Source organism: Naegleria gruberi, assembly GCF_000004985.1.
Source record: "Naegleria gruberi genomic scaffold NAEGRscaffold_43, whole genome shotgun sequence".
Classification (NCBI taxonomy): domain Eukaryota; phylum Heterolobosea; class Eutetramitea; order Acrasida; family Naegleriidae; genus Naegleria; species Naegleria gruberi.
The window spans coordinates 40,280-66,489 of NW_003163284.1; the positions used below are offsets into that span (position 1 = coordinate 40,280).

At 31.8% G+C, this 26,210-nt stretch overlaps 14 protein-coding genes across 14 annotated transcripts; 8 read left to right on the forward strand and 6 right to left on the reverse strand.

Moving 5' to 3' along the window:
• Positions 1-1,143: 1,143 nt before the first annotated feature.
• On the reverse strand, positions 1,144-2,529 carry NAEGRDRAFT_70871 (uncharacterized protein; the record flags this gene model as incomplete). Its single annotated transcript, XM_002673913.1, has 3 exons — positions 1,144-1,721; positions 1,763-1,904; positions 1,990-2,529. 3 exons carry the CDS (start codon positions 2,527-2,529, stop codon positions 1,144-1,146), a joined length of 1,260 nt encoding a protein of 419 aa, XP_002673959.1.
• A 297-nt stretch (positions 2,530-2,826) lies between these two features.
• On the reverse strand, positions 2,827-4,215 carry NAEGRDRAFT_70872 (uncharacterized protein; the record flags this gene model as incomplete). Its single annotated transcript, XM_002673914.1, has 1 exon — positions 2,827-4,215. The coding sequence occupies one exon, from the start codon at positions 4,213-4,215 to the stop codon at positions 2,827-2,829; it is 1,389 nt and encodes a 462-aa protein (XP_002673960.1).
• A 2,025-nt stretch (positions 4,216-6,240) lies between these two features.
• Positions 6,241-7,728, forward strand: NAEGRDRAFT_51235 (uncharacterized protein; the record flags this gene model as incomplete). The annotated part of the gene is made up of 1 exon (XM_002673826.1): positions 6,241-7,728. The coding sequence occupies one exon, from the start codon at positions 6,241-6,243 to the stop codon at positions 7,726-7,728; it is 1,488 nt and encodes a 495-aa protein (XP_002673872.1).
• Positions 7,729-7,874: 146 nt separating this feature from the next.
• NAEGRDRAFT_70874 (uncharacterized protein) lies at positions 7,875-8,555 on the reverse strand (the record flags this gene model as incomplete). The annotated part of the gene is made up of 1 exon (XM_002673915.1): positions 7,875-8,555. One exon carries the CDS (start codon positions 8,553-8,555, stop codon positions 7,875-7,877), a length of 681 nt encoding a protein of 226 aa, XP_002673961.1.
• A 349-nt stretch (positions 8,556-8,904) lies between these two features.
• Positions 8,905-9,579, forward strand: NAEGRDRAFT_51237 (uncharacterized protein; the record flags this gene model as incomplete). The annotated part of the gene is made up of 1 exon (XM_002673827.1): positions 8,905-9,579. The coding sequence occupies one exon, from the start codon at positions 8,905-8,907 to the stop codon at positions 9,577-9,579; it is 675 nt and encodes a 224-aa protein (XP_002673873.1).
• A 376-nt stretch (positions 9,580-9,955) lies between these two features.
• On the forward strand, positions 9,956-10,642 carry NAEGRDRAFT_70876 (uncharacterized protein; the record flags this gene model as incomplete). The annotated part of the gene is made up of 1 exon (XM_002673828.1): positions 9,956-10,642. The coding sequence occupies one exon, from the start codon at positions 9,956-9,958 to the stop codon at positions 10,640-10,642; it is 687 nt and encodes a 228-aa protein (XP_002673874.1).
• Positions 10,643-11,101: 459 nt separating this feature from the next.
• On the forward strand, positions 11,102-12,516 carry NAEGRDRAFT_70877 (uncharacterized protein; the record flags this gene model as incomplete). Its single annotated transcript, XM_002673829.1, has 2 exons — positions 11,102-11,243; positions 11,300-12,516. 2 exons carry the CDS (start codon positions 11,102-11,104, stop codon positions 12,514-12,516), a joined length of 1,359 nt encoding a protein of 452 aa, XP_002673875.1.
• Positions 12,517-12,886: 370 nt separating this feature from the next.
• On the forward strand, positions 12,887-13,621 carry NAEGRDRAFT_70878 (uncharacterized protein; the record flags this gene model as incomplete). The annotated part of the gene is made up of 1 exon (XM_002673830.1): positions 12,887-13,621. One exon carries the CDS (start codon positions 12,887-12,889, stop codon positions 13,619-13,621), a length of 735 nt encoding a protein of 244 aa, XP_002673876.1.
• Positions 13,622-14,045: 424 nt separating this feature from the next.
• Positions 14,046-16,948, forward strand: NAEGRDRAFT_80761 (3'-5' exonuclease and HRDC domain-containing protein; the record flags this gene model as incomplete). Its single annotated transcript, XM_002673831.1, has 1 exon — positions 14,046-16,948. The coding sequence occupies one exon, from the start codon at positions 14,046-14,048 to the stop codon at positions 16,914-16,916; it is 2,871 nt and encodes a 956-aa protein (XP_002673877.1). The 3' UTR covers positions 16,917-16,948.
• A 665-nt stretch (positions 16,949-17,613) lies between these two features.
• On the reverse strand, positions 17,614-18,051 carry NAEGRDRAFT_51240 (uncharacterized protein; the record flags this gene model as incomplete). The annotated part of the gene is made up of 1 exon (XM_002673916.1): positions 17,614-18,051. One exon carries the CDS (start codon positions 18,049-18,051, stop codon positions 17,614-17,616), a length of 438 nt encoding a protein of 145 aa, XP_002673962.1.
• A 213-nt stretch (positions 18,052-18,264) lies between these two features.
• NAEGRDRAFT_80762 (DNA polymerase alpha subunit B) lies at positions 18,265-20,003 on the forward strand (the record flags this gene model as incomplete). Its single annotated transcript, XM_002673832.1, has 3 exons — positions 18,265-18,299; positions 18,346-18,847; positions 18,886-20,003. 3 exons carry the CDS (start codon positions 18,265-18,267, stop codon positions 19,981-19,983), a joined length of 1,635 nt encoding a protein of 544 aa, XP_002673878.1. The 3' UTR covers positions 19,984-20,003.
• Positions 20,004-20,327: 324 nt separating this feature from the next.
• Positions 20,328-22,730, reverse strand: NAEGRDRAFT_80763 (uncharacterized protein; the record flags this gene model as incomplete). Its single annotated transcript, XM_002673917.1, has 3 exons — positions 22,178-22,730; positions 20,443-22,126; positions 20,328-20,398 (listed from the first exon to the last, which is right to left on the reverse strand). The coding sequence occupies exons 1-3, from the start codon at positions 22,352-22,354 to the stop codon at positions 20,328-20,330; spliced, it is 1,932 nt and encodes a 643-aa protein (XP_002673963.1). The 5' UTR covers positions 22,355-22,730.
• A 686-nt stretch (positions 22,731-23,416) lies between these two features.
• Positions 23,417-25,521, forward strand: NAEGRDRAFT_58854 (replication protein A1, 70 kDa-like protein; the record flags this gene model as incomplete). The annotated part of the gene is made up of 1 exon (XM_002673833.1): positions 23,417-25,521. One exon carries the CDS (start codon positions 23,417-23,419, stop codon positions 25,490-25,492), a length of 2,076 nt encoding a protein of 691 aa, XP_002673879.1. The 3' UTR covers positions 25,493-25,521.
• Positions 25,520-26,143, reverse strand: NAEGRDRAFT_70884 (uncharacterized protein; the record flags this gene model as incomplete). The annotated part of the gene is made up of 1 exon (XM_002673918.1): positions 25,520-26,143. The coding sequence occupies one exon, from the start codon at positions 26,141-26,143 to the stop codon at positions 25,520-25,522; it is 624 nt and encodes a 207-aa protein (XP_002673964.1).
• Positions 26,144-26,210: the final 67 nt, after the last annotated feature.

A 26,210-nucleotide genomic window follows, 5' to 3' on the forward strand; every position in this document is an offset into this window, starting at 1 on the left:
AATGATGAAAATTGTGAAGATTGTGAATTTTTAATTAATACACCTGGAAATTGTTTATTAAATTTGAAAGAAAATGAAATGAATGAACAGGTGACAGATCAAAATACTAATCAAATTGAAAATTTATGGATGAATCAATTTGGTAAATTATTTAATTCTATTAATTTCAACAATTTTAATGAAATTAAAAAAGATACCACTTATCTCATTCATGGTTTTAGAACTAGTTCAATAATTACAATCAATTCAATTGAACAAATTAACAAATTAACAACATTTTCATTATTATATGATAAATCTATTGATTATCAATATATTCGTTCAGATTCTATTATTAAAAATTATTTATCTAAAAGTAAGAAACGTTACAAATTCAAATATCAATTACAAGATTTGAGTAGTTTATTATTTGTACATGAAATTCAAATTCCAAAACGTGAATTTATTATTAAAACTCCTAAACATGTTGCATTTTCAAGGGGTATTTTAAAACCCTACCAAAACAAACCAAATCATTTGAGAATTTTAAATTCCAATAATATTAATCATCAATATTATACTCAATTACTTCCTCCTCAATTAATTCCACATTATTTTGTTAATGAATTTCTACCAACATGTGGAACAATTGGATATTTCATACTATATGTATATTTAAATTCTAAAACATTTGGATTTATCAAATATGAACATATCATTGGTCGTTATCCAAATTCATTTTTAAAATTTTTTGGAATTTTATGTTTTTATTGTTGTGTTGGAGCATTTACATTTGTAAAGGTACATGACAGTGCTAAACCTTATTATAAATATTTGATACATGTGTCAATGATTCCATTTATTTCGAGTTGTTACATGAAATGGAAAGGAATTGAATTGAAAAATATAAATAGTAATGTGATACCATTTTTGGAAACTGAACATAATTTTATATGTGCTCTTCAAATAATAATGATGCTATTTAGAAGTTACAAGTTGTGGTTTTGGGCTAGTTCAGTATGGAGAAATTTTAAACAATTAAATGTGAAAAAAATTGGAAGAGAAATTTTTAATGAATTGAAAAGAAATTTCACACAATTCTTTTTTAGAAAGTAAACAACAATATTAATAATATTAATAATAAATTATTTGTATATGATTAATTTACAATAAATATTGAGAAATTCCAAAAATGATAAAAATTACCATAAAAGTGTAAATGAAATAATTTCCATTTCTAATAGCACCATTAACACTAGTTCTATTCACAAATGATTGACCTGTTGTAGGTTGAATTGGTGTTGGATTTACAACATCACTTGATTTCTTTTGAGCCAAATAAAATTGTTTACAATTTCCATTTTCTCCTTGAGTTAATAAATATCCAAATGCAGGATAATAATAAGCATATCCAAATGAATCAATTGCTTTAACATAATATTTTCTACATGTTGCTGTAGAGTTGACTGAAGTTGTAAATTCAAAAGTTCCCATTCCATTTGCTGATTTATCATCAAATTGATTAGTGACAGGTAATGTCATGGTATATCCCTTATCATCAATGAATAATTGAATGGATTTTAATTGTTTGGAATTGGTAATATCATATTTATGATAATAATTAGCTAAAAATGTTAATTGACCAGATGTTAAAATTAAATGTGAAACTGAAACAATTGGATTTGAAATACCATGTGAACCTGATACAAAGTTTTGAGTCCAATAATCTGAATAATCAGCATCTATATAACTTTAAATATTAGTAATTTAATATAAAACTTACTATTCAATTTAGGAAAATAACCAACTCCTAATAAAGAAAAAGAACCAAGAATATTAGCACGATGTAAATCTGAATTAATCCATGTCATTGTAACATCGAGAGGAGTTGTTTGACCTGCTGCAATATTTTCAGCCATTCCAATCTGTTTATATATTTCACACGATAGACGAATAGTCATTTCACACACAAGTCAGAACTTAGTAAAAATGTTGAGCTCAATAACTTACATTATTCCTATTATAAAAAGTTGCAATTCTAACAAAAGTATCTTCACCATTACAAGAAGCATGTGAAAAACAATTATTGAATGACATGTCATATGAATGATATCTGGCAGATTCCACAAGATTAAAATGTTCAAATAATGGAACTAGTCCACTAGCTGCCAAACTAACACCTGATTTAAACAAGGATCCAAATCTTGATTTAAATCCAACAGGTGACATTCTTGCCCAATTTGTTAACACGTGAACTGTTTTCTCAAAATAGAGAGAATAGAGATAGGTCTTTTCTGAACGTGAATTTGTACCTGCTTGTTGAGAACCATAATAAATCCATTGACCATTATCTAATGTTCCATTATTTTGAGTATTTCCTCCATCATTAACTGAAATGGATTGTTGAGTAAAGGTTTCGAATACATTTTCAGTTTTACTTGTATCACTTATTATGGATGGATTGCAAGTAATGAATGATACACAGGACAAGATAACTAGGAATACAAATAATATTTTGATTATGAATGGAATGAAATGAAGAGTTGCCATTTTTTTTCTGTTGGATAAATGAAAGGTTTCGTATTTATGATTGATAACTGATATTTCATTGTTCGATTTGGAGCTGAAAAGCCACAACAGACTATTGAGGATGCCATTTATGAAATATCGTTCCAAATCAACCATTAAACCAATAGAATTGTTCATTAATTTTTACAACATTCTACTAGTATCAATGAATTGAATGAGACACAACATGTAATCTTTGTTAAAACCAATTTTCATAAAGATAGAATCTATCCAATATATCAATATATATATGTATGTGAGTGGTGTATGGTATATGGTTTATTGAGATGATGAAAATAATGAACCTAAACTTGATGAAGGTCCCTCATCTCTATTTGTTGAATTAAAGAAAATATCAGAAGTGTTAAATGGATTACTACTACTCGTTTCTTGACTTGTAATTGGTCCATCTATTAAGGGAAATAGTCCATTTTCTTGTGAAGATAATATTCTAGATTGAGGTAAAGGAGAAAGTGGTGGTGTCAGGAATGGAGGAGGTGAAGATTGAATATATTCATAATTCTTATTGGTGGTTATGATTGGACTTTGTACAGTATTCGATTCAATATCATTTGTATTAAAATCATCAGATGATGGAAAATTGGAAGATTTCACAAGAATTGGACTTGATGCTCCTCCTTCATCCAAAACTATTTCATCTCTAGATTCATCCAATAAATTAATAACAGTGGTAGTAGTAGTAATAGTGGAACTACCACTTGGTTTTGATACAGCAGCAGTTGCACTACTTGAATTTTTCATTGTATTCTTCAAAGTAGGAATTGATAAATTATTCTTGACAGCATTTGGTGAAATTTTAACCTTTTTCTTTGAATTAGATGAGGAAGATGTAGCTACACTATGTGAATCAGTATCATCTTCTTCATCTTCTTCTTCTTCATCATTGGTTATTGAAGATCCCTTTCTCTTATTCTTAGTCTTTGCTAAACTTTTAAGATAAACTTCAGGTTTTGAAAGTAATCTGAATGGAGATGAAATCTTTGTTGCAACTTTTTTCATTACATCTCTATCTGTACAAGCTCTATATACATCAATTTCAAATCTAAATTTGGCACTTGGTTTAAATTTAAAAACCTTTGCATTTTGCCAATATAATGTAATTTTCCAAACTCCATTTTCATAATCCTCTGTATGAGAATCAGTAATAACAGGTCTACTTTCAGATGAAAAACATTCAGTCCATTCTCCATTATCATAATTCTCTGTCAAGTCCTGTTCACTCGATATTAGCATAAATAATTTAATTTTACTATAAAATCCATAATCAATTTTAGCCCATTCAAGTAATTCTTTTGTTGGTGTTAATGTAAAATCGTATTGATGAGTACGAAATAAACAATCACTTGGATAATTATCTAAATTTTTGACTAGCCTACTTTTAACTTCAATAGTTATATCAGCTCCATTGTTTGGTTCATCTTTTGTTTGTGATGGTATGATAACTTGTCCAACAGAGAGTGGTACCCATGTTAATGGTACAATAACCTTCTTTTGATCATTTGTTGCTGCTGTTGTTGTTGAAGAAGAAGATGAACCTTTTGATGAAGAAGCCTCCGATGTTGATGACTTTTTAGACTTTTTTTCTGTCGTTTTATTATTCGTTGTTGTTGCTGATGTTGTTGATATCACTGATTTTTTCTTTCCCATTATTTATTCTCTTTTCTTATTCTATTAAAGTCTTTAATAACAAACATTAAAGGCTTGTGTGAGTTTTCTTGATGATGTGCCTAAATTTTTTTTTACTTATTTTTAGATGGAATTTAGCAAGAGATCGAAAATCTGCTGGAACTATTTAATTATCACAGTATTTAACAAATCTTTAAATTCACCATTTTCACTCACGCATCATACACATTTGATTAGGTTCTAAAAAGTTGTGCATGTTTGATCATTCAAAAATCAATTGAATTCATTAAATTTCATTGTATAACAGTATATCAATACCATATAACTATTAACAATAATATTCTCACCATGATCATTCAATTATATAATTAATTAAAATTTCAAAATTATATTTATTCTTGTTCAATTACATATCAATATAATATCTGAAAATCTTAAATTATTAACTAAATTACAAGATAAATAATTAATTCTACTCGTATCAAAATAAATAATTGCAGTATCCAAATCTGAACAATAAAATTTTGGTATTAAATAAGGTCTTCTATCAATAAAACGATTTAAATCATCCATTTTAATTAAACCATATAAAGTAGAAAAATAATAACATTCCAATGTTTTTCTATCTTGAAACATGAATTGATTTTTGTATCCATAGAAATTTTCAATATCAAATTTAAAAAATAGAGCTGTTGGAAAGTAAACGAAATTTGGAGATGGCATTTCTTGTCCAATTGAAACAAATGCATTCATTCTTTTATAGACAAGTGTATTTCCTCTAAAAAATACCCAAGATACATTATTATCTATACATGTAAATAATTCATAATTATATTTATATTTTGGATTATCTGCACTTAATCCACACATCCATAATGTTTTATCTTTTGATAATAAAACTGTATGATCATAATCAGCACATATATCAATTATTTCTCCTCCAGAAAATTTAATTTCAGTTAGTGTTTTTAATTGTTCTTCTAAATTACATCCAAATTGTTTTTGTCTTTTATCCTTTATATTAATAATTATTATTATCATTATTTATATTTTAATTATTATAAATATTATTATTATTATATAATAAATTTATGAATATTAAAAGAAGAAAATACTAACTTGTTCAATCCAAATGCGAATATTCTTCCCATAGTTGTTAAAAGTAAAAGAAATTTTCGACCAGTTTCAATTTTCTTAATATATTCAAGTTCCATTAAATTTAATCCTTTAATTTCATTACAAGAACCAGCTGATTTAATATGATACACTTTCCATCTCGAACAACAAATAAAATGATTTTCAGTAGTTGAAATATCTATAATTTTCTCTCCAATTTGAATTTTATGAATATTATTCTTTTCTATTAAAAAACATTCTCCATTTTCTATTCAATCCAGATTGAATGGTATCATTTAAAGTAATCTTTCTTTTCTTTTCAAACAATGCTGACTTGTAAAATGAATCCAAAGTAACCTAAGTCAACTTTCTTATAACCATATTATCAAAATATAACTCCTCTCAGAGAGAGATTCAAAAATAGCTAAAGCACCTCTTGTAATAAGAAATGTACTCTATTCATTGCCATGGTTATTTAAAAGACATACTAATTACAAACGTAGTGATTATAATTTAGTTTTAATATTGTCCCAATGATTCATCATAAACTTTTTCAGGATCCTATTCTTGATTTGAATTCTATCCGGGTAGAATTTGACCGTCTTGTACCATGTCTTCACTTGGACTAATTATTATAGGGTGCCGTAATGAAATGAAGAATAAGTAAATTCCAAAAACGATTCAATGTAAAAATCATTGGACCGGTTACGCAATAGAACTTTTCTACCTTATCAAATATTTTCAAGACTTTATTTCTTGTACGTAATGCAAAAATGTTAGGTGTTCCTCCGTATCATGTAAAATATTGCCGAGCAAGAATTTGTGTTGCAAACAATTTTATTTGTTATCAATTCATTTAAAACATGTTTTGCAAATATATCCAACTTTTTATTAATAAAAAAAAATAAGATCAAAACAACAAAAGAAACCATGAATCCATCACAAGAAGCAAGGACAACAATAGAAGAAGAACAGGATCCAGTGGTTGTCCATCTTGATTTATCAATCTTAAGTGGTACCCTAAAGAGTACCTTTGCCCACCAAACCAAATTGTTCCTGGAATGGTACAAGGAGGAGCAATTATTTTCCTTTACCAATTCCTTAATTATTCCATTGGAATATTGCACAAGACCTACAAAATCTGATGTTTGGGCTTTTAGATCTCCTATTCCAAGAGAGGGAATATTTATATTTGGAAAGGGAGAAACACTTTCTGATGCCGTATGTAACAGAGCAAATTGGTGGCAGGGTGGTGCAACAGTCTTGATAGACCCTTCAGCTCCTCACATGCGAGCTTCTATTCCTCGTCTATCAACAAAAAGGCGAAAAAAGAAGAATAATAATAAGTGTGACCAGGTGCCAGGTGAAATTGACACTTTGGAAGTAATTTCACTTGAATTACGAAATGATCCGGAATATATGAAAGCTCGTGTCAAGGAAAATGGATTATTTCTCTACTACGCACATCCAGATATTCTTCAAAATCGAGATATTGTTCTTGAAGCCATAAGAAATAATGGAGCTGCTTTCAAGTTTCTTCCATTCAATCTGAGACAAGATGAAGAATTTGTAAAGAAAGCAGTAGAATTGAACGGAGATTCTTTTTACTACCTAAATAGAGAATTTAGAAATAGACAGGATTTGTTTGAGACTTCCATATTCACAAGTGGAACGGCTATTCAAAGAGCTGGTGAAAATATTAGAAAGAGTCGCTGTTCCATCTTCAAATCTGTTTCAAATGACTGGAGAGCCATCTATTGGGTTGAAAAAAGCTACCCATTCTATTCCAATTTAATTGAATCGATTCTCACTTCCAAAGTTAATGAATCTGAATTGCTCCACTCAAACTTGATTTCCTCGAAAGAACAACTTTTGAAGTTTCTTGATATTTCACACAAAGCTTTTTTCATGAGCACCAAAGAGATTACATTGGATGAACAGGTTATTGTAAAGGCAATGAACAAGAATATTTTGATTGCGAACCATCTCAGTCTTGATCATCTCACTATAGTATTGAATGATCATGCCCTTATAAAACAAATGATCCAACATCAAGGTGTGGAATGGAATGAAGATATGGCCGAATTAATTTTGAAAAATTCATCCTCTACTGACATTGCCAGAGAATTAATAAGAAAATATCCTTGTTGTGCAAAGCATGTCTCCGGCAAATCTCCAATATTGTTGGACCCATTCATTATGAGAAATTTCGAACAACAATTCCTATTTTTGTACGGGCATTCTCGTTTTATTTTTGATAAGAATAATAGAGAATATTTGGAAAAATTAGGGTATTGCTTTCATGGAACTAATTATTTGGATGCTTTGAAAGAAAGATTTGCACAATCCTATCCAGATCTTGTTATTCCATGGCATAGATTTGGAAATTTTGAAACATTTGCTCCACAATTGAACTAACAATAAATTCAATATTTCATACAAACTGAACCATTCTTTACCAAATATGTATTTTAAACAAATAAGTAATTGAATAATTAAGGTATGTTGTAGATTGACTGAATATGGAAAAGAGTTTAGCAAACTTTTAAATTACATAAAATTCTTCATCTTACTAAAGCAACAGCCAACGTGGCCAATAAAGCAGCAATGATAAATCCAACCACAAGTCCAACTGCAAAAAACACTACTGAATACTTGTGTGGGAGAGCACATTTTCTTCCCAATTCTTCACAATTACACAAAAAATCACATTTCCCACCATCCAAATCAGCTTCAAGTTCTTCCTCTTGTGTCGTTTCAATAAATCTTTGTTTCTTCTTTTTTCTTTCTTTGGTTTCTTCCTTGATTGGAGGTGATTCGATCATTGGTTGAATAGTTGGTGTTTCGTCTGGAATAGTTTTTGCATTCTTTGGTGGTGAAATATCTCTTGAACAAACTAAAAGTTTCATTTCCTTTACCTGATTTTCTCTAAAGAATTCCAAAGTCGAATTGGAAATTTGATAAAACATCTTTTTCTTTTTTGATTTTAGTGGATTTTCACCAATTGGTGAAAGTAACCATTCATATTCAATGACATTTTCTTGTGTTTGCAATCCACTTTCTTCAATAACATTTTTAATATCCGAAACTTGATGAATTTGATAAACTCCTCTCAGAGATGTTCCATTAATTTTCTTTTTTGGATGATCAAAGAATAACCACAGTGGAGTTGTTACAGCAGTATTGATGGCTGTGGAGAAGGCAAGGGATCCCAAAGGTTGTGAAGTATTGTTGTTTTCAGCCATTTTTTTATTGTTGTGCTAAAGATAAACAACTCAGGTGTCACGCTATTTAACAAGCCAAATATGTAAATTTTGGTGGATATTGACATTATGGAGCTAATACAGACAGTAAGCGTCATAATTGGTTAATCCAATGTATTGATTGGGGTAGAATTCAAAAATTCATCACTCAAATATGTTTTAATTGTGTTTTTGTTGAGATGTTTGTTTTGAGCAACATTTTCTCTGGTGTGATTCAAACCCACCATATACAAACCGCCACAATCCTCTCATTACAGTTACCATGATTAATAAGGTGAAACGTAGTTCTCTCTGTAAATCCTGCCGTATCAAAAAAAACTTGAACAAAATAATGAAGGGCTCAATCCTCGTGTCCATTGTTCTTCTTCTCATTGTTAGCTTGCAATTGGTCTCAGCTTTTGGTGTTGCCGATAGCACTGTTGATAGAGTGAGAAAGACTCTTGTTGAAAAACAGGAACAACTCAAGAAAGTTCAAGATGGCATTCAATATCAAGAGGTTCTTCTCTCGGGATCTAAGAATTATGGAAATAAGGAAAGTCCAATAATGATATCTTATAATCAAGAGAAGGAACAACAAATTTCCGAATTAAAACAACTTGAAAAGACAATCAATTTTGAAGTGGATTTCTTAAAGAAGAATTGGGAGGAAAGAGTTGTTATTGCCTTGTATCGTAATTTACTCAATAGAGCTCCAGAACCAACTGGATTGGCTCATTGGGCTAGTGTCTTGAGAGTGAATGATGTTAGAAAGACCATCAAAGCGATCGCCCATTCCGAAGAATACAAGCAAAAGAATATGAATACTCCAACTGAAACTGTCAAGAATGGTTATAGAATTATCTTGGGCAGAGAAGTTGAATCAGATAGTGTATTGGCTGAACAAGTTAAAAATGTGGAAAAGTTTGGACCTTTGGCTGTTATTGTTGCTTTGATTGATTCTGATGAATATACTAAGGCATTTGGAGATTATTCAGTGCCTATTCCTGCTCAAATTACAAAGAAATAAACTCAGTTCAGAACATGTTTCAACATTGTTTAAGTAAATACATCCAAGTAATTGTAATACATGATTTTGCAGGCAAGCTGTTAAGAATAAATGTATTCAACTGCACTATTATCCTTCAATTTTCACTTCCGTGGTCAAACAGAATTAGAAGACATCCAATATCAACTTAGCTTCCGGAGTTTAAACTTGTTGTCCAGAACAACTTCAATTCCCATAATATCCACTTAGCTTGACTAATGACACATGACTTCCTCATATCCTAGATATTTCCAATGTGGAGTTGGTTTATTGTAAAAGGTTCGAGGATATTTCCATTTAGTTTCATTTAAATATTTCAGATGTTTGTATTTGTAATAATTTTCTCATTCAAAAAAAAATGTTTAAACAAGCAATTCTTTCAGTCTTGATCGTTGCAATCATTGCTTCCTCTGCCTATGCTTCTCCTATTTTTTCTTTCGTTAAACAATTCGAAAGTGCCAACAAGAGATCTCCAACCTCTTCAAACATCTGTTGTTTGCCAAATGTCTTCTCCATGAAGGGTGTTTTCAATCAAGTTTCCATCGTTGCCAATAACAGTACCTTACAACCAGTCGATGGTGGTTTCAACTTTGTTGTTGATTACAATGCTGGTAAAATTAGACAAGATATCACTTACACAGTTGATGGAGCTGTCAATACCTATACTAATTGGGACTTTAAGATTAGTTCTTCTATTACTGTTTCCTATGATTTACAAAGTGGCAAATGTCATTGTCATAAGGTTACAGATTTCAATCAATGGGAGGCATACTGTATTCCAAATACTGGAACCGTTACCAAAGCAAAGATTGGTTCCTATGATGCTTTGAAGATTGTCAATACTCAAAATGGTGCAATTGGTACTTTCTGGACATTCAGAGAACCACAAATGGCCAATGATAAGTGTTGGATTTTGAATACCTTGGCTGTTTCTTCAACTGCTTCTCTAGAGCAAATGTATTATGATATGGTTGAAAAGGTTGATTCAAATGTTTTCACTGTCCCTGCTTCTTGTCCATCAATTAATACTTGTTTGTCTCAATAAATTATCATAACATGAGTTGTGTTAATTGATACAATTTCTACACAATAGTTCCTTGTTTTGGAAAAGGAAAAAGAAAGGAGAATCTCTAATACAACAAGAATAAATTTGGACAATTTGAAACGTTGTTACACTATGGCATGTTTGTGTTTGTAATTATGGCCGGATAGAAATGGTTTACAGAATGCATATTTAACATGCTAGTTGATGATATTTATAACATGTGAATTATGCTCTCCTTAATGGGATATTTGGAAAGTTGAACAATATGTGATGTGAATGTGTTTCTTGTAAAATATAATCGATTTCCTATCAAATGGTTTTCTGTAGTGGAGCTAATAATTTCACTTCGCACATGCTCCCAACATGAAGGCGCAACTTTCAAATGTCAACACGTCAAAACGAATTACCTTTTAAACTGTTTCAGTAACTTCAGTTTCACTCCAAAACAAAAAAGAAAAAATGTTTCTTAGTAATTCAGCAGGTGATGCTATTGCCCCAAGACACTTTGGTGTCAATAGCTCTTTCCAAAGCAAAACCTTTCACATGAAGTTGACCATTATTGCTGCCAAAGGATTGATTAACACGGATTCAGGAAAGAATGGTAAGTTTTTATTCGAAATTCATCATTTTAATAGATTATTCTTATTCGAAATGTAGGTGATGTTTCGGATCCATATTGTGTTGCTTGGTTGGGAGGTAAAAAGAAGGAACAATTCAAAACTCGTGTCATTGATGATAATCTGAATCCAGTGTGGGACGAAACTTTTGAGATTCCTCTCGAGCATAATCCCGAGCAATATGTTCTAATTTGTCAATTATATGATAAGGACACTTTCACATCAGATGATTCTTTAGGATTTGCAGCAGTTTCACTTTCCATCCTAAAGCTCAAAGAAGGAGAACCATTTGAAATGTGGTTGAATTTACAAGGAGTTCCAAAAGGATCATTGAATGTACGAATTGAACCTTTGGATTTTTCTATCAATGATGGATTTGTCTCAAGTAATTCAGAGGAAATACCACAAATTGATCTGACAAACTTTTTGAAGGAATATAAGAATGAGAAGGGAGGAGGATTTTCCACACGAGGCAGAAGTTTGGCATCTATTTTGAGTGGAAATATTTCAGAAAAGGAATCACATCGTTTGGATAAGTTGTTTGGTGTTGAATATTTGGAGGATGTTTATGATAGTTTGAGAACTGGAGATGTGTTACTTCACTCTGGAAAGGGAAATTTCTCTAAAGCTATTCAATTGGGATTTTCTTCGACTTGGTCTCACTTATCTGTGATTATTAGAAATCCACCGAAAGAAGTATTGGATGCATACAATGTTAAAGTTGATCATTCATCTCATTATTCAACTGTTTTTGTTGCTGAATCAGAAACTGATACAGTTGATAATAAGGAAGGAGGTGGAATTCAATTGGTTGAGTTGAGAAGATGGTTTTTGGATTACTTGACAAGAGATCCAACTGATTTGTGTTGTCTGAGAAGATTAAATATTCCATCAATGGGAGAAAGACCTAAGGAAGAGAATATTACAGAACATTTCCCATCCCTTGTTGAATATTTAAAGAGATGCACAACCAAAAAATATGAAACATCAAAATCTGAATTGTTGAAATGTGTCATTAAGAGAAATACTCAATCAAATGATTCAAATGTTTTCTGTTCAGAGTTTGTGGCAGAATGTTATACTAAAATGGGTCTTTTACCACAAAATACAATCACATGCAACTATGGTCCACGAGACTTTAGTCAGGAATCCAATTTAGTTAACACAGTTCTATTGAAAGGAGCCAATTTGACACCAGAAAAGAGAGTGAGAGTCAAGGAATGGGACAAGGAGCACGATTGGGCCATTCATCCTTAAAATCTCTAGTAAATTACAGGTGCACAGTTTCACGCCAACTTTAATTCTTCCGTGTGACACGTTTTTGTAACTAAGAAAATGAAACATTGAACTTGAACTCATAAGTTCGCTTAAATTGTCAAAAAAAATGAAGCAAAAGAGGGCTAACCAATCACCATCGTCATTTCGTTGGTATGAAACATGTGGAGAAGCCTTTTTTACACAATTAATCATATCCTTCCTTGGTGATGCACCCCGAGAGTTAAAATCACTGGCACAAACATGTAGATTTATTTATCAAATTTACTCTCAACATTGCGATGAGTTTTGGAAGAATTTACTATTAAAGAAATATCATGATTTAAATCGAGAGGTATTGGAGATGGAGAAAATGAAAGGAAAACTAATGATGGCATATTATCAATTGAGGTATTTTGAAAATAATTTGGATAAGGTTTCTGAACAGTTATTGAACTGCACTGGAATAGATCCAAAGAACATGAATAATTCATATCATGATCCAAGACCTTGTTTTATTTGTGCATCTTCTTATGGATATTATTATGCTCAGGGATTTATAACCCAGTTGATTAGCTCTTTCTTTTTAGAGGAATATGATCCATGCACAATAGATTCTTATAGATATAATTTGGAAATGGATAATTCTTCAAAGAGAATGATTTCAATGTATCCTATTTCATTGTATGAGGAATACCCAATACTACTCGACAATCATATAAATATGAGTGATGGAATGATTTTTTCTCTGGTTATTAGGAACGATTTCAATCCCAATAACTTTACCTCAGAATTTGCAGGATTTACTCCTTACTACAATCAATTAGCCAAATCAGTTTTTTTTAATAGATATATTATTACAATTGCAATTCATTACAAGGATATTGTGGAAGATTCATTCAAGAAAATTGTGGAGGAGGAATTGAGAAAGTTTTTAAAGCAAAATTATGATTTTAGAAATTATCTGATTATGGAATGCAATCTTTTTAATAGAGAACAAGTGCTGAGAACAACTGTGGAGTCTGTGAAAAGATTTAGATTTATTGACACCAACCAATTCTTGAAATACATGATTCAGTCAGACAAGAAGAAGTGCTCCTTAATGTAAATCAATTTACTTGAATATTTACTTCTAGCGATTGGAAATTAATATCAACCAAATCCCTTACAAAATACTCGAATTTTAGTGTGAAAATATCATACACACATCTCATGGGAGAATAATGTCTCGTGGTATTGGCTAATAAAGTGTGAAATAACAATAGAATAGGTTGGATTTATTTCAAAGAAAATCATTTAATTCCACACAGTTTTTAGTTCTTCTCTTTATTTGAAGTGCTATCTTTTAACCGCCAAAGCACTTGTAACGGTCAACCGCTTCAATATTTAAATTTTTAAAAAAATTGCGCAAAAATTTAGTTAGGCGGTTAAATTGAAAATTTTGCTGCTTTTTAAAGAGAAACGGAAAGCTACCCTCTAGATTTTTATTGAACAATTTGTTCTCCTCACTCTGAAGAAGAACAACAACAAGTATGAAAAAGAAAACCAATTCCCAACCCTATGGTGGTGGGCAAAAGAAGAACAATAATAACAATAACCGCAACAATAACAAACAAAAACCATCCAATACAACAACACAACAGCAAACAACAACATCATCTTCAATAATTCAGCAACAACAACAAGCTAATGCGACTGCTACCACTACTCCTATTGTTAACAATAATACCACAACTGCCACTCAACAAAATTCCACAACTACTGCTAGTAGCAGCAATGTTAACAAACAAGAAGGTAAAGCATCAGTTCTTATTGGTGATAAACCATTGGATCCATATTTGACTGAATTATTCTCTGTCTTGATGAGTGGAACAAAAGCTTCCAATGAAATCCCATCTTCCAAGGAATTTGACTTTCTCACTTCACATTTTCCACAATTTAGAGGTGCTATGGATGAGTCTGCAAATGCTTTGAAGTTAGCATTATCTTCATTCCTTGGTCAAAAGAACAAGTCCAATTCTGTTATGGATGACCCAGAAGTAATGTTTGAATCAACAGTTGATTTACTTGACCAATATTTTGAAAATGTAGATATGGCTCTTGATGAAATGGATATGGAATCTAACGCTGATAGTGTCGGAGTGAATCCTTCACAAAGTAATTCAGGTTCTTCTGACCAAACCCTTAAATCAATGAGCAGACCCCAATTGAAATGGAACGATGTTGATAACAGAAACATGCCGTTCGTACCAAATTTGAAATCAAAACCTAACGCATTTGTTGCCTCACTCGAAAAGTCAATGAAGATTGGTTCCTTAGATGATGATGATGAAGAAATGAGTGGTGGTACTAAAAAGATGGGTGTAACCTTTGAACATAGCACTTTACCTCCATTCCCATTCCGTTTTGGAGTAGGTAATGGTGTTGGTGGTGAAACAACTCGCCAAAGTTCTCCTCATCCATACTTGCCTGAATTGTTGAGTCTTCAATTTATGAAATCACAAACGACGCCTCCTGAGAAGGCTATTTCTTATGCTCCTCTAGAAAACTCACCTTGCACATGGATTAGCACTGTGGAAGATCTTCACAAGCTAGCTACAATCTTGGAAGGCCAAGATGCTTTCGCAATAGATTTGGAACAACACAGTTATCGTTCATTCCAAGGTTTTGTTTGCCTTATGCAAATTTCTACAAGAAGTGAAGACTTCCTCATAGATACTCTTGAATTGAGACAACACATGCATATTCTTAATTCCTCCTTCACACATCCTAAGATTGTTAAGGTTATGCATGGTTCCGATTGTGATATTTTGTGGCTGCAGAGAGATTTTGCAATTTATTGTGTTAACTTGTTTGATACCGGTCAGGCTTGTAGAACTCTTGCTTTACCTGGTTGTTCTCTTGCCTACTTGCTTAAGCACTATTGCGGAATTGATGCTGATAAAAAGTATCAATTGGCTGATTGGCGAGTGAGACCTCTCCCAAGTGAAATGGTAAAATATGCTAGAGAAGATACTCACTATCTATTATACATTTATGATAGATTGAGACAAGATATTTTCAACACCAAACCCAACACTTCTACTGTTTCTGGATTTGAAAGAATGGAAGAAGTTTTGGTAAGATCTAAGGAATTGTGTATGAGAAGATATGAAAAGGAACTCTTCTCAGAAACTTCATATCTTTCCCTTATCAAATTCTCTAGAGGATGTACAGCATCCATTAGTGAAAATGTTATTCGAGTTTTATTCAAGTGGAGAGATACTGTAGCTAGAAAAGATGACGAAAGTATTCGTTACGTTTTACCTGATCACATGATTCTCTCAATAGCCCAAGAAGCTCCAACTGAGGTTAGTCAATTGTTAAGTTGTTGTAACCCAGTTCCTAAACTTGTCAGAAGAGATGCTAAAATTATTGTTGACTTGATAACCAAGGCATTACAAAGTCGTGATATGCCAGAGCCAACATTCTCCACACCATCTAAGATCCCTGATGAAAGCTATATTAATCAACATGCCAAACCATCTTTTGAACTTGAATCACCAATTGTTAATCCACATTACAAGACTCCTTCAAGAATGAGTCCTGTTATGAATACTGATGATTTATATAACATTGCTGGATGGATTGAATCCAAGAATTATTATCCATCATCTTCAATGTCCAAACTTACATTTTCTGAGGAGGAAGATGAAGTTTTGGAAACCATTGAAAATATCAGAAAACACTCCAATGTAAATGTCACTCCAAGCAAGAAATCATCTCTTTTCTTCCCTCCTAGCAACAGTAGCTTTAACAAAGATAAGGTATCACAAATCATGTCTTCATTCTCTCTAGGTAATGGACAAACATCCAACAAGCAACAAAACGATGAAGATACATCCATGATGGACAGTAGTAATATCCTTACAGACGATCCAACATTGGATGATGCTATGGATACATCCTCTAGCTTTATTAACACTCCTATTAATAACACAAAGAACCCATCTGCACGTGTGACTCCAGAAGAAGAGCGTGTTCCATTGAGTCTCAACGAAATTTACAAACTTTCTCAAAAGAATAGAAAGAAGAACAAGCAAAAGAAGAAGCTCAAACAAGATTCTGTCTCTGATCCATCTCCAGCTTATGATGGTGATGATAATGATGATGAAGACATTGTTATTCATCAACCAACTATTCCAACACCATCAGAATCAATTCCAACTCAAAAACCAGTCGATTTTATGAAAAAGATTGGTTGGTTGGGAGCTGAAGAAGAATTATCTGCTTCAGAAGAAGAAAAGGAAGAAGAAGTTAATGCTTCAGTTGCTGTTAAGGTTCCAAACTATAGCAAACCAAACATGAATGTTCGTAAAAAACCATCTAAAAATTATGTGCAGAATAGGCAACATAAATACTAAACCTAAGCTTATTAAAATGGAAGTTTCCTATTTAGTTGATCTCTATTTTTCAAAATCAAAAACAATGAAACAACGAATAATCATAATATTAATTGTATTAGTAATTTTCTCCTTAGGACTGGTAACTTCTTCAAGATCTAACTCTACAAACCTTAGAGGCACTCGGGCTGCTCAAACAACATGTGAGGATTATCAAGTTTCTTTCTATGTGGACGATGATTCAACAAGCCAACAGCAGTGCGGAGAATGTATACCAGGATCATCAGGAATCGACACTAAAGAGTTTTGTCAAATTGATGAATACTGTACAGACGAAGGAAAATGTGAAAGCATTACAAAACAACCCTTATTTATGACAACGTGTCCTAGAGAGCTAGGTAAAACCTTAACAAAAGATGGATTTTGTGGACCAGGTTTGAGATGTATCCAACATAAATGTATTCAATGTGTGACAGGTATGATGGATTATGCTGATGGTAAAATCTGTATTGATTCAGTGTGGACATTCAACAATTTAAAGATTGGATTTTATCATCCTACTGTCATCTTTCTAACATCTTTTGTAGTTCTAGTAGGATTCAACATGTCAATTGATTGTTGTTTCGATATTGTATATTCCATTCGAAAAAAGAAGAGAAAGCAAATTGAGGAAAGATACAGGATATTCTATCAATATATTCGTACAAGAAGTAATAAATTATAAAGTTAAATTTTCCAACATTTCATCAGTTATATCATCATCAATAATACCCACACCGGTTGGCAAATCCTTAGCTGATAATTTCGATGAGTCCTTTTTCTCTAATTGTGCTAATCTTTCCTTGATTAATTCAACTTGTTTTTTAAATCTTTCAATCACTTCCATATTCTCAGCTATTGCCTCCACTAAATCAGAATCTTCTCCATCAGGATCAATTTCCTTCATTTCTCTATTAGATCGTTCCAAATGATAAATCTTATTATTCAATTCACTCAAATCACATTGTGTTGTAGCAAGTAAACTTTCATATTCTTCTTTTAGACTTGGTGTTGATTGTGGTGTGGTTTGTTTTTTCCTAAAATCTGTAATATAAACACCTTCCGATACTTTTTGTTCTTTAGGAAATGAATTTTCGTTATTTGATGAGGATTGCATTGTTTAATGTTGTTCTATTTTTTTTGATTTCTATTTTTAAACTTTAAATTACTAAATTTTATACAAAGAATAGCTTCTATGCTCATACTTTTCATTCAATGGATTGAATTGTCATTTTGAATAAATATTTCTATTCACTTTCTTCAATTTAAAGTAGCATCTTAATTTATGCAACGGTTCCCGCCAAAAATTTGAATTAAAAAATTTTAAAAAATGTCCAAACCAGGTAACAGTGGAAATATTGGAAGGTGAGTTATTTGATGATAAAATTGATGATGCGATGACAGAATAAAGTTATTTGACATCGTTGTTTGGTAAACCAACAACCAAAAAGCCATCAGCCACACCAAAGAAAAAAACCAGCCAAATAGAAGTATCAAAGGCTTCCTCTTCAGTCGCTGCTATTGATGATATTGCTGAGGTATCACACTCCGAAGTTTATGATGAAGAACCACAACATCATCACATCATGGAAGATGATGAAATTATTGAACAACATTCAAAGAAAGTAGTTTTAATGACATCGCAACAACAATTGCAATCTGCACATACTATTGTTAATTGGAAAGATAGAGATAATCAAGGAAAGATACTTTGTGATTTTGGAGATTCCGATATTGATAATGTAGCTAGTGAAACAGATGTTAAAATTGTAAAACCAACCAAAAGTGGACCAGTTAAATATATGTATGACAAATTGTACAAACAAGCATCAGTGCTGTTAGAAAGATTGGAAGATGTCGGTGCTAAAATTCTTGAATATCATAATATTGAATCAGCAAAACCTTTAAATTATGTAAGTGAATCAATTTGCTAAATTATTTACTTTGAAAGCATTCTGATCAACCAGAAGTTTATATTGGAAGAATTCTTGCAGAATCTGTAACTGGTGATGACAAGCTCAATCCTGCTTCTATTTTATTGGAAGGTTTAACAAATGCTGAGACATCAGATTGTAAAGTTATCAAGTTGAGTTTTGATAAGTTTGGTCTTGATTCAGGTGTTTCACAAACTCTCTTCCCAGGCCAAATTGTTGCTATCAAAGGATTAAACTCAGTACAAGGATTGAAAGTGGAAAAGATTTACACTGGAGCTCCACTTGATGCTCCAGAAGATCAACCACAGCCAAGTGATGAAAAGAAAAAGATCAAAATTATGGTTGCTTGTGGTCCATTCACTCTCCAACATAATGTCTTATACGATCCTCTCAAAAATCTTATAACTTTGGTCGAAACAAACGAACCAAATGTTTTGGTACTTGTTGGACCATTTCTGAGTGAGGATAATGCTCTTGTGAAATCTGGATTTATGGACGAAACTTTTGAATCAACCTTTGAAAATAGATTCATTGCCAAACTGAAGACTATCGAAACTGATTGTCGTGTTATTTTAATTCCTTCCCTTAAAGATGTAAATAGTGATTTTGTTTTCCCACAGCCTGCCATTGAAATTGAAAATGGTTCTTCCAAGATTCAAAGCTTTCCTAATCCATCAACATTTTCCATCTCATCTCCGTCCTTCAATCCAATCAAGATTGGTGTTACCTCAATAGATGCCATTAAAACCATCAAGGAAAAAGAATATACTTTTGGTTATGTTGAGGATCAAACTGAACACTATTTAAAGGCAGTACTGGAACAACAATATTACTATCCAAGATTGCTTCCTTCCTCAGAAATTCCACTTGACCATTCACTTTTAAATGGTACCAAGTCATCTCTTAAGATTGAGGAATCACCTAATATTATCATCCTTCCTTCTGATCATTTAGAAACATGTTGTAAAGTGATTAGTAACACAATTGTTATTAATCCAACAAGATTGTGTAATAATCAAAACCGAAAGGAAGGAAGTTATGCAATTATTGATATTGTGAATGATACTTCATTAACATTGGACAAGAGAGTTCACGTTCAAGTAGTTAATATCTAAAATAAATTATTCAAAATTTCAAAATCATTTATTCATTGTTCGAAGATGTTGATGGAGCTCCACCTGATGTTCTTGGAGTATCATTGTTGCTTTCGGAAGTGGAGGCAAATCCACCCAATAGAGAAGCAAATAAAGAGCTGGCTCCCGACGAATTACTGGAATAGTTATAATTTGGGGGGTTCAACACGCTAGGTTTTTCGTCCTTTCGTTTAAATAGTCTCTCATCTGTTTGAGAGTCGAAAACTTCCACTCTGTTCTTTGTTGGTGGTTTGTTAGTTGTTCTTGTTGGTGTTGGAGTAGCTGCTTGATCTGTTCCAAACAATTCATTGTTGAATACCTTCAATTCATTGTAAAATTTGGTATTTGGTTTGATTATATTTCTGATAGCATAAACTTCCTTGTATGCTTCTTGCAGCTTCTTATTTTCTTCTTTCATTAAATATGAAATGACTATTGTACTTGATCTACTGACACCTGCCATGCAATGTACCATACATGCAGTGCCTTGCTTTTTAGCTTCATTGATAAACTCGCGTGTTTCCTCAAAGTGAGATCTAAGGGATGCTTCATTAGTATCTTCAGCAAATATTACCATATACTTGAAATCATTCTTATGTCTTGGTGGGATATCTTTGGCAATAGTAATAACATGTGAGACGTTTAGTGATTTGAGAAGTCTCCTAGATCCAGCTGGTGGTGCACTACTCAAAAACAAATAATCTCTAATCTTGCTTGGTTCTTCGTATGTGTATTGGAATACTATATCATTATCTTCCATATGTTTTTTGATATTTTCTTGAGGTTTCAATTCATAGTTATTAATGATTGAAAAGTTTTTCAGCTTTTTCAAAAGCATAACCTCTTCGGGTATAGATAATATTTCATTATTATCTAAGTTCAATGTTTCCAATTCGACAAGATTGCAAATTTTTGCGTCCAAACTTTCCAGCGAGTTGTGTTTCAATTTACAATTTCTAAGATTTACCAGATCATAAAAGTAGTCAGGTATAGCTCCTCTTAATCTGTTCATAGTTAAATCGAGAGAAGTAAGATTTTTACAGCCACCAATTTTAGGGAACTCTTCCAAATAATTGTATGTCACGTCTAATCTTTCCAAGTTGGTCATTTTCGAACAATCAAACATCTTCTTCAAGTCATTTTCGCTCAAATCAATCTCTTTCAAACTCTCAAGCTCACATAACTCGTCAGGAATCTCGAATAGTCTATTAGATTTAAGCTTGAATATCTCCAGTTTTTTGAGGTTTCCAAAAGCGGGATCAATATCTTCAATATTGTTCTCTGATAAATCTAAATAAACCAAATTTACAAATTCACTAAAGTGTTCAGGAATATGTGTGATAAAATTTTTGGAAAGCACCAACTCTTCTAGTAGTGAAAGAGTTCTAACTTCTGTCGGAACACCTCTTATCTTATTATTTGAAAGTTGTAAAATTACCAATTTTGCTTGGCAAAATAATTGAGACCACCCATGTAATTTACAAGAATTGGCATATAGTTCTGATAACTGGCTCAATTGACTCATCAAACCTTGAGTTTGTGGAAACCATTCGAATTCGTTATTGCTTACATTTAAAACCTTGAGATTGAGTAAGTTACAAATAGTTATTGGAAATGTTGTAAATCCACAACCTTCTAACATTAATTCCTTCAAAGTATCTGCCATTTTACCCAGGTCAGGCAAGGTTACCAAATCGTTCTTTGTCAAGTCTAATTTTTCAAGAGCAGAAAATTTTAACAAATCTGTTGGAAAATTTGTAAAGTAGTTATAACTTAGATTCAATTCTCTTAAAGATGTTTGTAATGGTACTGAACGTTCACCAAATATAAAGCTCGATAAATTTGGAGACGAAACAGATATCTTATTCAAACGATTAAAACTTAGATCTAATCTTTGAAGGTTAATTTTGTTGAGTTGAATTGGCCAATCTTTGAAATTATTTAATCTGAACTGGACATCGGTCAGTGAAGGTTCCAAAAGTTCAAAGTTTTTAGGGGGAGCAACAAGCTCACTCTTATTCATCACCAGTGTTCGTAAATTTGCTAAATTTGTTATATTTGAAGGAAGAGCTTGTATACAATGTCCAGTCAAATCTAAATGTTGTAAATTTACCAATAGACATATCTATCATTGTTAAAACAATCAATCCAATATATATAATTATTATAAACATACTTTTGAAAGATCTCTTTCTGTGAACCTCTTAGAACTTTGATTATCCTTTTGTATTGAAGCATTGAGTATTTTGTGAGAGTTTGCATTCTCTACCATTTTGTCAACAACTTCCCTTGGATCTTCACTTGTTGATGATCCATTCTTGGACTCAACTCTTTTGCGATAGGGTTGTAACATATTTAATAATAACAAGTCTTATTTCCAAAGTCAATTATCAACTCTGAGCTTGTTATTGTTGTAGAAAAAGTAAAAAGGCTAAACTCCAACTTTCGTCTACTATAAACAACTCTACTATTATTACTAGTTAATTTTCAAGAACAAAAAGCCTCTTGTCAATTTGAATATAATTCCTTTCTATTTGTTTCTATATCTTCTCTCTATACAAAATTCAAATAGATGATAAACAAACTGAATTCTCTCCACTTTTTGAAAATTGATGATGAAGGCTAATGTTGTTCTCGTGAATGATGATGTACAAATCGATGACAAAGACGACAGAATGATGATGGGTCAACGAGAAACAACACGGTTGCTGAAAGTAATATGAAATGTTGATGCGATTTTTTTCTAATTCTTTTTGGGTTGGGATGAGACGTTGATAGCTTGGACGAATTTGGGTTGTTCATAAAACAAAATTTTACTGCTTGGCTTTTTATCAGTCTTCATCTCTTTCAGTGAAAGTTTGGCGGGAAAACGGAAGAAAAATTAGATGAGGGTGATGGTAATACTCGGGCAGTTCTTCTTCTCATTCAAAGTGATAATAATAATCGGATTTTGAGTTGAGTTTGGATCGGTTGTATGTGGAAATTAATTTGAGGGTGTTGATATCGATAATTGGTTTGGTGACGAAATTTTTAAATTAGGTGGAATTAAGGATTGAAGCAGTGTTCGATTATTGTTAGACATTGATTAGTTGGAACTGAGGAGAAAGAACTCAAAGAGAATCGCTGTTTGATATCATTCGTACTAATCTTTTCAGAATTCTGATGGAAAATTCATTATTCGAAACAAGTAAGCTCCCCATATTGGAGTATATTTCAAAAGTTGAAATATTTGAAGCCAAATTCTAGAATGAAAATGAATCTAAGGCACTTTCAATGTTAAAACTTCAGATTCTGTATCAATTGACTTCCATTTTTTAAAAGAAAATATCATTCCATTATTTGATGGAAATTTTCTTGTTTTCGAAAACAAAAAAACTTCACCAAAACAAACCGCTAAAAATATTAATCAAAAAAAATGCCAGAAAATCTCGTAGAAATCATCAACAATGCAAATGACGCTTCCCAAGTTCGTATGCCTGTTTTGATGGCCACTCTCAAAAGCCCACAATTAATCAGTAAACAGCCCTCTGCAAAAACTCCAGGTCAAGTTTTATATAAAGTAAACTTGTATGATACATCTTTACCAACACCATCATCACAAAATACTCTCACCGCAGTAATTCCAAAAGATAGATTTCCTTCTGATGTTAGTGATCCTGAAACAATAGCACCAGGAACAATATTTAATATTTCAAAATTTACTTTTAAAGCTCAGCCTGGAAAAGCTAAAGTTGTTATTTTACATACTTTTACACTTGAAAGTAATAACAATCATCATCATCAACAATCTACCACTTCAACAACACATGTAAATGAACAAAAACCTGTTACAAATGTACAACCACAAAGATCAAATCCGACAAGCAATCCTACTCCAAGTAGTAATGTTAAACCTCCATCATTCTCTGTAAATAATAGTCATTCTAATAATACTGTCAATAATCAACCACAACAAGTAAATAGAAATAATCAACCACAACCAAATACTTTCAACAGGCCACAACCACAACAAACAGCAACTAATAGTAATCCTGTACAACAAAGAAATCAACAACAAACATTTAATAGACCAAGCAATCCAACTAATAATGCACCTAGACAATCAGTAGGAAATGTAGGACCTCTTAAAACTAAACAAATATTACCATTAGTAGGTATTACTCCTTGGGTCAGTGATTGGGTAATTAAAGTTAGAGTTACCAAGAAAGGAGAACTTAAAAAATGGTCTAATCCAACAAAAGAAGGTCATTTATTTTCACTTGAACTAATTGATGAAGATGGAGTTGAAATTAGAGCTACATTTTTTACTAACAAATTTTATGATCATATTAAGGAATCTAAAGTTTACTTTATGAAAGGTGGTAAAGCTAAATCAGCTGATAAAAAGTATTCAAGATTACCACATAGTTATGAACTTACATTCTATGATAATTCAGTAATTGAAGAAGCTGAAGATGATCAAGCAAAGAATATTCCTCAAGGTCATTTTGAATTCATACCTTTCGAACAATTGAAAACTATTGAAAAGAAGAATGGTGTTGATATTGTTGGTGTTGTTAAATCAATTGGTAATTCAGAACAAATGACAATTAAATCAAAACAAGATCCAAATGCTATTGAAAAACAAACAACAAAGAGAGAATTAATATTAATTAACAAAGATAATGATGGTAATATTTATGAAGCTGCAATTACATTATGGGGAGAGGATAATATTTCTTTTAATATTGGTGATACTGTTATATTTACTGCACTCACAATCAAAGAATTCAAAGGTGGAGTTAAATTGAGTACATCAAAATCAACAAAAATTTTAACTAATTTTGATTTACCTGAAAGTAGAAGAGTTATGGAACAATTTGCAAATTTAGAAACTCCAATTGAAGAAATTAAGGGTGTTTTATTAAGTGCTATTGAATCAAGTGGATCATTTAAGAAATATTCTCTTGAAGATTTAGATACTGTCAGAGTACAAGATTTAGAACAAGAGAAGTTTAAATCAAAAACATTTTTCATCAGATCACATTTCTCTTTATTTAAAGATGGAAATTTAACCTATTGTGCTTGTGTAAATGAAGAATGCAAATCAAAGAAACTGAAGAGAGATGAAATGGATAACTCATATACCTGTCCTCTTTGTAATACTAAATATGACGAAACAACAGCAGCTCACAAGTATATGACTTCTGTTGTGTTAGGAGATCATACTTGTACAAAGACTTTAACTGCTTTTGACAAAGGTATGACATTACTTTTAGGTGTGCCTGCAGGTGATTTTTATGCACTAGATGATCGTACTAAGGATGAATATAAGTCCATTGCTCAATCTAAAATTGCCACTTATATGGTAAGAGCAGGTGTTCAAAATAATAATGAACAAGGACCTCAAGTTAGATTTTCCTTTGTTGGACTTAAGGAACCTGAATGGGCTAAAGAAGCAAAAGGATGTCTTGGTACAATCAATGCTTACTGCAGAACTTTTGGAATCTAAGTAAATTAAATACAAATATATTTCTATTTAAATTTTCCATGCTTTGTGATAGTTTGGTAAAATACTTCTTAGTGTGAGTAATTGTTGTTGAATTTGATGTTCATGTAAAGATCTAATCTTCTCTTTTTGTTTTAACATTGATTTTCTAGCTCCATTCAAACCAAGAATGATTGTGTAGGAGGGTAACTGACACATAGCTCCATTATCTCCACCCAATTCACACAAAGCATTAATGATACAATATTCCTCAATTTTCACATTATTATCAATTTTGCACTTGCATTCCAGTACGTTATAGTCACCAATTTTTACATTTCCACTAATATACACTCCAGCTTTGATATGATTGTTATTTCCAATGGTGAGTGTATCTGTTCCTTGATTGATTATTACAACTCCTTCCTCAATAATATTATTCTTTCCAATTTTAATTCCTTTTGAATTATTTCCACATTCCAAAACACATCTTGGATGTATAATTGTTCCTTCATCAATATAAATCATATGTTGTGATAGAAGAATATTTTCTTGAACCTTGTTATTAATCAGAAAGGAAGATGCTGTTGTTACTAAGGCAGAAAGAGGAGGTTTTACCATTGCACTACTAATAGCATCACGTTTGTTTAAATTAACCAAAGATATGGCACTCATCTTGTTCGGAACTGATAAACCTTGTTGTATTGGAGTTGAAGAGTTGCTGTTGTTACTGTTGGTTGTA